We start from the raw sequence: 12,546 nt of genomic DNA, 5'->3' as shown, positions 1-12,546 counted from the left end.
AGTAGAGCAGAACAATGGACAAGATGGATTTATTGTACAATTAATTAATTTCAGCTCTCCCACAGTGGGTATCTAAGGCTAAATCATGGTCCTTTTTTTAAAAACACACACACACACACACAAACTTTATTGTTGAAAATACTACAGATGTCTCTCTGTTTCCCCCATTGACCCCTTCTAGACGGTACCTGCCCTGCCCCCCTCCAGGCCTTCACCACCCTATTGTCCGTATCCATGGGTTATGCATATATGCATACAAGTTCTTTGGTTAATCTCTTCCCACCCACCCCTGCCTTCCCTCTGAGATTCCACAGTCTGTTCCATGCTCCTTTTGGAGCACACAAGCGGTATATTTTAAATTTTTATTATTTATTTATTTATTTATTTATTTATTTTTGTTAATCCTCACCCGAGGATATTTTTCCATTGATTTTTAGGGAGAGTGGAAGAAAGAGGGAAAGACAGAGAGAAACATCAATTGGTTGCCTCCTGCATGAGCCCCAACCAGGGCCCAGGCCCAGGAGGAGCTTGCAACCAAGGTATGTGCCCTCAAACCTGGGACCCTTTTGGTCTGCAGGCCAATGCTCTATCCACTGAGCCAAACCGGCTAAGGCTAAATTTTTATTTATTGGTGAGAGAGAGAGAGAGAGAGGAAAACATCAATTTGTTGTTCCACTTATTTATGCATTCATTGGTTGATTCTTTTATGTGCTCTGATCGGGGATTGAATCTGAAATCTTGGTGTATGGGGCCGATGCTCTAACCCAGTGGTTGGCAAACTGCTGCTCGGCAAACCGTGGCTTGTGAGCCACATGCGGCTCTTTGGCCCCTTGAGTGTGGCTCTTCCACAAAATACCGGCTCTTCCACAAAATACCGACTTCTGCACATGGGCCACGAAGTTTCAATCGCACTGTACATGCGCACCCGCACGTGGTATTTTGTGGAAGAGCCACACTCAAGGAGCCAAAGAGCCGCATGTGGCTCGCGAGCCGCCGTTTGCCGACCACGGCTCTAACCAATTGAACGCATTTATTTTATTTTACTTTACCAAGTATCATCATTTCTTAACATTAAGCTTCCTAACTCAAAGTAAAATATTTTATAAATCATTAAATGATTTATGGAGTTAACTTTCTCTCCCATCTTAAAAATGTAACTCTCTGAACTTCATGTTATTTTTGTAAGAAATTAAATACAATGGATTTTATACATTAAACATGGTATTTTGAAGTATGCCCACTAATAATTAAATAAGCCAAATCTGTGGGTAAAATTTAACCGTAGTGCTATTATTTTCCATTTCTCCATTTAATATGCTCTCTTTGTCCTTCTCCAATAGAGCTGAGTGGAAAATGGGACAATTAGAGGAACAATGACAAACTTTGCAATGGGACCACTGTGCTGTGTGGCCTTGGACAAGTCACCTCTTTCAGCCTCAGGTTCTTCAAATGTGAAAAGGGGGAAATGATACTTAAGGATAAAATAACATGTATAAAGCACATGGCAAGTGGAAGGTACCTGATCAGTGGAGGCTGTTATCATTCCTTTAATTCTACTGCTCAGCTCATATCTACTTTGACAAAAGGTGATGACTATGGTGTCCTACTAACTGTTCGGTATATGAAGACATGAAGATAGAATAATAACAGATGGTTTTAGATCACCCTTAGAGTTCAGAAGTTGGTCATGTTTATATTCTTCAAACAGTGTACATGTGTTCTGGTCTTGGGTCCTTAGCATTAGATACCAATGTTTATGAGATTGTTTCCTCTTGTCATTCAAATCTAGGTTAAATGCTATCTCCTTACAGAGTTTGACCATCTCTTCTAAAACACCCAGTCATGATGACATCACCCGTTCTATTTTCATTACTGACATCTCACTTGGTATTTGGGATGTTTACAACATTTTTAAAAAAAAAAACTATTTCTTTGCACTGGACTATATAGTCCACAAGAACAGGGATCTCTTCAGCTTGATCACTGCTCCTACAATGATGCCTTACATGTGCTAGGTGCTCAATATATACTTGTTCAAACAATGAATGCACGTTTCCACTCAGAATTGGAATCATAGTCTATTTTAAGGTTTATTCTGCTTCGTTTCTTCTGACCTACTGTTCTATTTTAGTATCAACTGCCTCGTTACATTAGAAAAGGATAAGGTCTTTACTTCTGACTACATTCCGTTTCTGTCTTTATGTCGCTGGTTTCTTTTATTGGTGTGGGTCATTTCCTTTTCTTAATGCGAGGCTGAATACACTAGAGTCTTTACTGTTCATAGTCTGTTCTTTGTCTTGAATTCATCCTGAATTCTGCTGGATAACAGTTCATTAATTTCTCATTAGAGCCTCTTGAGACCTCAGCTCCCACTAGATTTTGAATTAAGATTTTTCAATTTTTAACATTTTTCTATTCTTTCCCTCTTGTGATTACTTTTCCTTTGCATATTTTTATCTCTGTGTTAATCGTGATGACACATTCCGGGAGAGAACCCCTTATTTTGGGGGCAGAATGGGAAAATGGTATACGCTCAGAGGACCTGGGGACAGATTTGCTGTACACAGTGGCAGAGAGGCAGAGCAGAGGCAGAGCAGAGCCAGAGACGACCACTGACAAGTGAGGTGAGATGAGAACAAAGACGGAACGAGCAAGGTCACGTGTGAAGGGGAGTCGCATGGAGTGCTCTGTCATCTCTGCTCCTTCAGAATGGGACTGTTGCCAAAACTGATTGACTGGGACGAGAATGAGAGAGAGAGGAAAGCCATGGTCCCGAGAGCAGGATCATTCAATTCCCTTAGAGTGAATGAAACCTGCAATCTCATTTCATCTGGTGGCAGGAAATGGCATTAACGGTCAATGTGATACATGGACTCAGTTATGGGAAAAGATTTCCTACCAACCAAAGTGTGAAGAAGTGAGAGCAACTATTTTTCACTATAAACATGGAAATTAGACTTTGTCAAGTAATGGTCCAATCTACAATTTAACATGCTGGAATATGAAACTACAAGATGTCTAAAATTATTCCCATCTGTCATCTTCTTGAAACAAACATAGCTTTTCAGAACCACACTCTGCATGGGATAACCAATAGCCTTTATTAAATGTGGATTTTACCTCACATTTCGGTAATTTAATTTAATTTTGTTGGCTATGAAAAAATAAAAAAACATCATTTTAGTACTGTTAATCTTCATTTCTTTGGCGATAGCTTGATGTAAAGTATAAAAGAGTTCCAAATAATAGATTGTATCAATCAAACTTATGAGATAGCAACAATTCAGAAGCATTGTATATGCAAAAGATATAAAGATCTGCTAAAGCTATTGCTAAGGACTAAGGATAATTATGATTTTCTTAAATGAGAGAAAATTACAATCTTTGTTACTAAATTCATGCACACTGCAGAAACGTTAAAATGATTTGAGGCTTCTTTTCTCCCCATGAAGAAACCATACTCTTTGCACCTGCAGTGACCTTATGTGGCCTCCAAAGAGTAAACTCGTGACTACTCAATACAATAGTAAAACTAAGTGTGATAGACAATACTTGCTGGACCTCTGGTGGCAGCCAGGGAGGTGATTAGAAATAAAAATAACTGTGAAGCAATTTGGTTTCAGTATTTAATCTCAAAGAAAAATTGACCAGAGACTCTTATTGAGCCAAACTTAATGACTCAATTACAATTCCTTTTCTTTCTTTGATGGAAAAGAAATAGTAAAGAAGAGGGGAATGGCCAACCTGTAACACTCACACAAAGGAAGAAGAAATTAGGTAACCTAAAAGTTATCAAAACACCACTTTTCATAATAGCAGTAAAAGGAGCATACCAGAAGGCAGAGGGGTTCTAAGTATAAAGAAATTTTGAGTGTTACAGGCTAGAATGGGAGTCACTATTCCCCTAAGACTCTAAGGACTATTTGATCTCTCTCTCTCTCTCTCTCTCTCTCTCTCTCTCTTTCTCTCTCCATTTATCTATATTTCTCTGAATATGGAAGGCAGACAGATGGATCCATAGTAACATAGGTTAGAATTGATGGTGGCCTACGAGTAGACATGGACAGAAGATTAAAGAGATGTTCAGGAAAGCTAACAATCAACATGAATTATAAATTATTAAATTTGATGTTAAGTAGTAGAATTTAGTAGTATATTGAGGTTGGCTTATAAATATTTGTCAAATCAATGAATGAGAAAAGAAATGTTTATGGTTTGGGTATTGGGTGACTGGTGGTGCATTGATTTCTTAAAGAACTTAGTGAGTTCATCTAGATAGGTCCCTTCCCTAGCCCAAGGCCACATTAAAGATACCACTGTATCAGCTATATTATTTTCAGAGTTGTATATAAGTTAGGCACTAGAGCAAGAAGCAGGGTTTATTATTTTTAAAAGAAGAGGAAGGGAAGGAAGTAGGTCAAACCCTGACAATGGAGACAGAGGACAATGAAGACCAAATGAGCTGATCAGTTCAAAGGTGATGTGTTTTTTATTTGTATGCTCAAAAGCAAATACAATAAGGAAGAAATCTGGGTGAGGGAACCTCTTTTACTTTTAAACAGAGCTGGTAGATGTGTGTGAGTGTGTGTGTGTGTGTGTGTGTGTGTGTGTGTGTGAGAGAGAGAGAGAGAGAGAGAGAGAGAGAGAGGACAAGTAAATACATTGGGCCATGACAACCTGTTTGGATGTCATCAGTTCATCAGTGTGTATGATACTGCTTTTTCTGATCAGGCTTCAGGAGTGTCGAGATAATCTCTCCAAACAAGTTCACTTGTATTAGTAACAGAAGTAAAGATAGAAACCATTAGAAGGTAAGCTTTTGGGATGCAGATAAAAATAAATAGTATCTGTACATGGAGAAAATGTTCTCTTTTTGGAGCATAGCATGACCCTGTTTTTAGTCCTGCTATGTGCATATGTCTGTATATACACAGATATAATTTTTACAAATACTTTATCATGTTATTTAGCTCCCCTCAAATTACATGCTCATTTGATTTCAAATCTCTACTTTGTTTCTTCCCCTGAAGTGTCTTTTTCCTTTCCTACCTGAACCCCGTCTTCTTCACAACCCAACTCAAGCCAAAGCCTTTCAATAAGATTTTCCTTGAGTATTAGTTTATTGACTTCTTCTATCTCTGAATTTAAATCATAGACAAGTATTTCATTCTATGCACCCTCTATTCTCCTGAGCTCAAGCACAAAATGTTTGCATTCGGGAGGTTCCCAATAAATTACTGTTTGGTGAATTAGTGAAGAAAATATGGGTTCACTCCCCCAGTAATGGAACTTTTGGCTTCCTCCCAGCATTCACTCCATTCCACCCTCTCACATCATGTCAGAGCCACTGACTGGGTGGGGTTGACCCTCTGCTAGTTCCAGGAATGGGCCTTGGTTGCCTAAACCAGTCCGCATAATCCCATCCCTCTGGCAACAGTGATTTGTTCAAGTGTAGACCCATGATCTGACCTGGCCCAATCAGAATGAAGCATAGGATGGTTGCTAGTCTGTAGTAGGGAGAAGTTCTGACTCTTTATGGATCTTGTGATGTGCAGATGTTATTACTGGAACTGTTGCAATCAGTTTGCTAATGTGGGGGAAGGCAGCCTGAAGGGAAAGCCAGGAGAAGACAGAGCATCACTGAGAATGGGAGTCAGTAGTCTGGCCAAACCATGCGGAAGCCACTACCACTGCTGGAGGCTTCAGTCATTTCAACCAATAGACTCCCTTTATAGTTTAAGCCTGATAATGAGATTTTCTATAACTAATACGCCTCCCTATTATTTGTTGAGTTTCTCCTATTTTTAAATCTTTGGGATACAATATGTAATTTGTCTTCTTGCAACCTAATTCATTTAGGGAAATACATAGCAGCAATCTTGGATAACATTACTAGCCTAGTAAGATCATTATATATTTTTGATGCCTATGTCGATTCTAACCAAAGTCATGCTCACAAGTGGTAAAATAATAAATTGAGAACTGTTTCTATCACAATTTCTGCTCAAGGCGATCAGTGTTCTTAGGCATTTAGAATTGATATTGATTTATTTTATTAATTAATATCAAATATTTCCTGAACATTTACATCCATTCTAATTGTGTGTGGATAGACATACATTGCGTGCAGGTACTTTGCGAAAGATGAGCTTCTGCTTAATATTCCTCAGGGTTTATGGCAATATATTAAATGTAGCTACCTTTTCGATGAAACTGAAGAGACCCCAGCAGACATATGGATTTTAGCATCTCTGTTGTGTACATTTCTAAGCAGCACTGCAGCTGGATATAAAGCCGACAGATTTCTGGATGAATCTCACCACCTTCCGGGCTGCAACACAATGAAAGAGAAAAGCTGTGAACATTCTCAGGATTTCACTCATCAGCCATTCGCCTTAGCTCTGAGAGGAAAAGGTGCTCAATAATGCTTCCTTAAATCTTTGAGTCTAAAATTTAGGACTTCCTGCTTTCAAACCAATGACCAATTTCATAGTTCTTACGTAAGTGTCTTTCTGACTAATAGCTCTTAATTTTTTCCCCCCTTCAGCAGCAGATTTCTGCTGGGAGCTGAAAATCATAAATGTTTTAAGTAATTGAAAATATCAGATATTTTCAACGTAACTATTGGAACAAATTCCAAAATATATTTAAACCATAAAAATATCCTAGCTTGCAAGAAGAGATTAAAACCTCTTATTTTCAGAGAGACAAATGAAGAGCTAGTCAATTGCCAGTGGTGAGATAGTTCTTTAATAGTTAAGACCCTAGCATAATATGATTAGAGAGCCAGACACACATTATTTTTATTGAAGGCTTTTGTTTCTGTCTAAAGGATGTCCTTTATTGTTTGCTATGGTTAATTTATGAGAGGCCAAAAGTTTTTAATGAAAAAATAAAATTTTTATGAAAAAAGAGAAAAGTTATAAAATTCTAATAATTACGCCTAACAATCTAGTGCTAAATACTGAACTTATGTTTTAAAATTTATTCTACAGTCCTTGAGCCTTTCTCTATTAACTACAATAAAAATATAAATGTGAATATGACAGCCCTAGCTGGTTTGGCTCAGTAGATAGAGCATCGGCCCGTGGATGCTGATTCTCTCCACTGGGGGACATGCAGGAGGCAGCCAATCAACGATTCTCTCTCATCATTGATGTTTCTATCTCTCTCTCCCTCTCCCTTCCTCTCTGAAATCACTAAAAATATATTTAAAAAAGAAATGTGAATATGATAAAACACAAATGATCACTTTTATTTTTTGATTAAGAAAAGAGGAGTTAGTTGGCAATAAAACTCTTTTTTAAAAATCCTCACCCAAGGATATTTTCTCCATTGAATTTCAGAGAGAGTGGAAATGGGGGTGAGGAGTAGGAGAAAGAGAGAAAGAAATATCGATGTGAGAGCGACACGTCCATTGCTTGCTTCCCACAAGCATCTGATTAGGCTGGAGTGAACCTGCAACCCAAGTGGTGCCCTAGGCCAGGATTGAAACCGAGACCCTTTGGTGCTCAGGCCGACCAGGGCAGAACTCTTTCTTTTATATACAAGTAAACTAGCATGTGTTGAATAAAGCAAACTAAACAAAAGGGATAAAGTTTAGAGCTAGATTTAAAATGGAAGAAGCTTACAAGTGAACTCTGTCAATTGTCCTAATGTGTTATTTTTATTTCTATCCCCATTCATTTAAAATGCAGTGAAATCTGATGACATAATGCAGTGTTTGGATTTGATTCCTTTGGAAAGTGGGTCAGTGGCAAAATGTCTGGGGTAATTATCAGGAGAAAAATTGAGGCTTCAATTTTTAAATTCTGGATGTAAAAGGAATTTGTATTTATGCCGCACTTTACAATGACAGTTTTCATTTTCAATACTTATTTAGTGGAGGAGCCAGAGTGTGTCTAACTTTGTGGCTTACATAACCCCCAAAGATGCAACATTCTTTGCTTCAGTGCCAGTGAGGTGCACACTCATCCTGTGTCTTTCCTGTGTCAGAAAGAACAAAGTGTCTCAAAAGAGCTTCCATGCAAAATGTGGCTTTAGCAGAAAAATAAAAGACTACAATACTCTCTCATTTGTGTCTCAGGGTTCTAGCCCTAGGCCAACATTGGGATCAAGCATATCTCTAAGTAGAAGTTTCCAGATTTTCTTTCAGAGCTTCCTCCCGTGGGTGCCTCCCACCCTCAGGCTGGACCCCATACTCCTCCACCACACACATAAGGTCTCATTATTTCACAGCATCTGAGCCTTTCAAAAAGTCTCTGTCTGTGGCCCATCCCCGTGTGGCCCCACTAGATTCTGAAGGGATACTGTGTAATCAAAAGTCGTGCTGTATGTTACCTGCTAATACATTGACTCCGATAGAAAAATGTGAAGATAGTGTCTCATCCCTAAGGCAGGTTAGAGGGAAAATACTTTAAGGCAGGCAGGTCTTTTCTGTGCTGCTTCATCGTCCCAATCCTAGCTGCCTATTTTCACCTACGCATAACATTGGCCCTGGTGGCTCATATGCAGATTTTAAAAACCACCTATAGTAAATCTGTTGTATGTATTGTACATTTGATGAGTGGGACAATTAGCGAGGACAATATCATTCCAAGCCATGGAGTATTCTTATTTTCAAAGATATAAAATATGTGCTTAGTGGCTTAGTTCCAAACATATGCAAACCTCATAGATAGATGACATTTAAAGTAATCTAAAGAAATGACTAGAGTTAATATTCTAGTCATAACTTCAGAGCCAGTATGTTTTGTTTATTATTTTGTAGCTAGACAGAGAGAGCTAAAGCAATGCATTAAGTGCTTCTGTAAAAAGGCAAATCGAAACGGAGATTAAAATGCCTAATTCATAGCATTTCCTTGGGTGCCATCTCCCTAATGCCTCTGTAACCAATGGCGATTCCAGGAACTGTGGAACCATTTCGCCCTTTGTAGCTGTTATGGGAAGGAACTAAATAGGTGCCACTGGAAGTGGAATCTGCCAAACTAAAATTAATTGTTGCTAAAGTTGCATTACACATTTCCTAGTTAGAAACTTCATACATATACTCGTGGATTATCCTTTGAGAACTTGGAAAAATTGAGAAAGAGAGGAACTAGTTAAAGAGCAGTGGAAACGTTATCTTTCATGTCAGTGATTCATGATCCCTTGACCGGGTTCCATTAGCCTCGAGACTTGTATATTGTATTTTTCCCACATTAGAGCACTCAGCTGTATTGCTAATTACTAAAGGTTCATTAAAAGGCAAATTGTCAAGTGGGTTATACTATGTTTAATGTTATAAGCAGTGAACTGAAACACAGTTTTGAGAAGCATTAAGAACATTTAGGTTATTTTCATAACAAATGAGCAAGAGTCGGAGCATGGGGAATGGAGGAAAAGCCAAGAAGACAGCAATTTGAAAGTTTGAAACTTCCCAGGGATAAATGGTAAAGCCTAAGGAAACATTCACATTAATGTACCTGCCTGGTGTGCTCAGTGGATGAGCGTCGACCCTTGAACCAGGAGGTCACGGTTGGATTCCGGTCAAGGGCACATGGCTGGGTTGTAGGCCCTATCCCCAGGAGGGGGCATGCAGGAGGCAGTCAATCAATGATTCTCTCTCATCATTGATGTTTCTATCTTTCTTTCCCTCCCTCTTCACTCTGAAATCATATTTTTTAAATAATGATTTTAAAAAGGAAATGGCAGCAACTTAACTCAGAGCTAACTTTACCGAATATCACTTAGACTTAGTCTACAATGATTCATTCTTCTTAAAGTTTAGGTCTATGAGACATTCCTGAGGTGACTGATGCTCATTCAATTCAGACAAAAAAAATTTTATCAGTTAGCGACTAGGTTGTGATTATTTATTTTCTTATGAGCATAAGTCAAAAGCTAAACTGATCATTTTGATTATGTTGAAAGCCTCAGTATAATAGGAAAACACCCTAGAAATGAACGTCAACAATAGTTCAGTGATTTAGAGCTCATGTTGAATGCAAAAACATTTAAAATAACTGCCAAATAATGTATCTTTCAAATAATTCCTTAAAGACGAGAATTAGGATTTAATGTCTTTAATTATCCGACTTAAGAAATCTGAACTGATATAGTAACAGGGGTACATGTGTATGGATATCGCCTCAATCATCCCTTGATGATAGAAACTCTTTCTATTGTGGATATTCTTACTTCGTAATTCAAAAAAGACTGATCAAGCCAACTATCAGTGATGATGTGCAGCAACAGAGACTCTCATGCATTGTTGGTGGGGGTTAAAATGGTACAATTCCTTTGAAAATAGTTCTGAAAGTTTCTTATAAAACTAAACATACACTTGTCCTCTGACCTGGCAATTCCATTGCTAGGTAATTACCCAAGAGAAATGAAAACATTCACAAAAAGATCTCTATAGGAGTATTCACAGTAGTTTTATTTAGAATAACCCAAAACTGGAAATAGGCCAGGTGTCTGTCAAGAGGAAAGTGGATAAAGAATTCAGTATATTTCCACAATAGAGTAATACTGAAGAATTAAAAGGAATGAACTCCTGACACACGAAACAACACAGATGAATCTCAAGAACATGATCTTCAGCGAGAAAAATCCCATAACACAAAAGAGTAAATAAATCATAACACCATTTATATGAAGTTGTAGAACAGATAAAACTAATTAATAATGACAAATATTAGAATAGTGATGGGAAGGGGCATGAGGGGAGGAAACTTTCTGGGCTGAGGGTAGATAGAGATTTGAGATACATGAGTGTATTCATTTGGCAAAACTTACTGAATGGTTCACTTAAGATTTATGTATTTGCTTATAAGAAAATTGTACCTAAAAAGAGAAACATAAGCAAGTATTGACCTCTAGTTAATAATATGCATGCTGAACTGTTCAGGAGTAAAGTTTACTGATGTCTGCAACTTCAGAAACATAATGTGAATTTCTGGTTGGATAGAGGGATGAAAAGACAGGTAGATATGTGGTAAAGCAAGTGTAATAAAATGTTAATTGTAGAATCTAGGTGATGGGTATTTTCTTGATGTCCAAGGATTTTCATTTCCCCAACTATTTTCATGGCATAAATTGAACAAAACAACTGAGAAGCTTTATGGCTAGTGAGGTCAAGTTTAGGAGAGAACACACTGGGATTTCAGTTACAAAATGCCTTGGCCCTGTGTCTGCTTTTTTTGCCGATTTTGCCAGACTTTGGTGTTCTGAGCAGCTACTAAAAGCTTTTTGAAAACCAGCAAATGTTTGTTGTTTTGAAAGTCTGTCCCTAATGTAGTGGTTTATATATTTAGTTGAAGGCAGCAAAACATAATAAAAGGAAAATGGGTTCTGGAGTCAGAAAACTTAGCGCTAAATATAGACCTGGCTGGTTAGAATTGTGATCTTAGAAAAGCCACCTTAACTTCTCTGGGACTCAGTTTCCCAAGCTGTGAAGTAGGGATAACAACTATTTGGGCTGAAGTCCCTCAAGGTTATTTCAAGGATCAAACGGGACCACGTGTGGGAAAACGAGTACAAATTGTGAAGGACTGTTAGAGGTTGGCTGCAATCCATCTTAACTCATGAAAGTTGTGTTTACTTAGCCTCATGCTTGCGTAGAGTCTCTAGTTTTAAAATTATCTGCTATCCTATTACATGTCTTATGTGCTTACTGCTCCCACATATGAACTTTGGTTAAATAAACATGCCGTTAGGCTGAGGAAAATAGGTGTGACCCCGTTGACAAGCATCAGCATTTCACAGATGTTAGTAAACATGTGGGGTTTGTTGCTATAGCAGAGATGGGAACCAGAACTCCTGTTGCAGCAATGTAACCAAGTTTGTCATTTCCCCATCAGTCCTGTTGTTGGCTATTGAGCCAAATGGTAAGGAAAGATTCAGGAAGCCAAACGGGACGAGGGAAGGGATCACACCCTTTGCTTTATTTTTCAGAGCAAATAGCCAGGGAGGAAAGGGATTTAATGGTTTACCCAAGGATTTTTATCTCCAGGTTATCTCTTCTATATCGCCTGTGGTTTCTTCCCACATGGATTCCACTTAACCCTAATTCTGTGCCAAATTTAAGGACAGCCTCAGATTCTAGCCTTCAAGGTTTCCTTGAAGTAGACACTCAGGTAGTCCCCTGAGTGTATATAACCCATGGAGAGTCACAGGTCAAAGAGGGCTCATGTGTGTGGATACGTGACCCAGTTGTTATTTTAGGTTTCAGACTCACTCTTACAGGCAATTATAGGGTCTATCTGAGTTCATAAACCCAGAACATATGCCAGATACTTACTAAATGACTCCACTATTGTATACCAAAATAAGCAGTGCAATTAAAAGAGAAGCCCAGTTAATGAGAAGAAATGAAAAGAAGACATTTTTCTCCCTATGTCTTCATTTTCCTCATAATCTTCTTCTAGTGAGTTTTTTTTTTTTAATGAAAGTTGTGTTTTAGGCAGAGACCTGTATTTTCTTCTTAGAGAGTCATAGCAAGTTTGGTCCTCCCAGGACCATTGGAGAAATAATTGCAGTAAATCCCCTCACTTCACAGCACCT

At 38.3% G+C, this 12,546-nt stretch overlaps 1 protein-coding gene across 3 annotated transcripts in view; it reads right to left on the bottom strand.

The window, feature by feature from the left end:
- RGS7BP (regulator of G-protein signaling 7 binding protein) overlaps positions 1-12,546 on the bottom strand; it is a 93,221-nt gene that overhangs the window by 28,502 nt on the left and 52,173 nt on the right. For all 3 annotated transcript variants that reach the window (XM_005857931.2, XM_005857930.2, XM_014548955.1), the window contains exon 3: positions 6,201-6,331. In XM_005857931.2, the coding sequence (XP_005857993.1) occupies positions 6,201-6,331 (131 nt within the window). The remainder of the gene's footprint in view (positions 1-6,200; positions 6,332-12,546) is intronic.

This window comes from Myotis brandtii, unplaced genomic scaffold (genome assembly GCF_000412655.1).
Source record: "Myotis brandtii unplaced genomic scaffold, ASM41265v1 scaffold115, whole genome shotgun sequence".
Classification (NCBI taxonomy): Eukaryota; Metazoa; Chordata; class Mammalia; order Chiroptera; family Vespertilionidae; genus Myotis; species Myotis brandtii.
The sequence above is the reverse complement of the archived record's forward strand: the minus strand, read 5'-3'. Positions and strand labels throughout refer to the sequence as shown.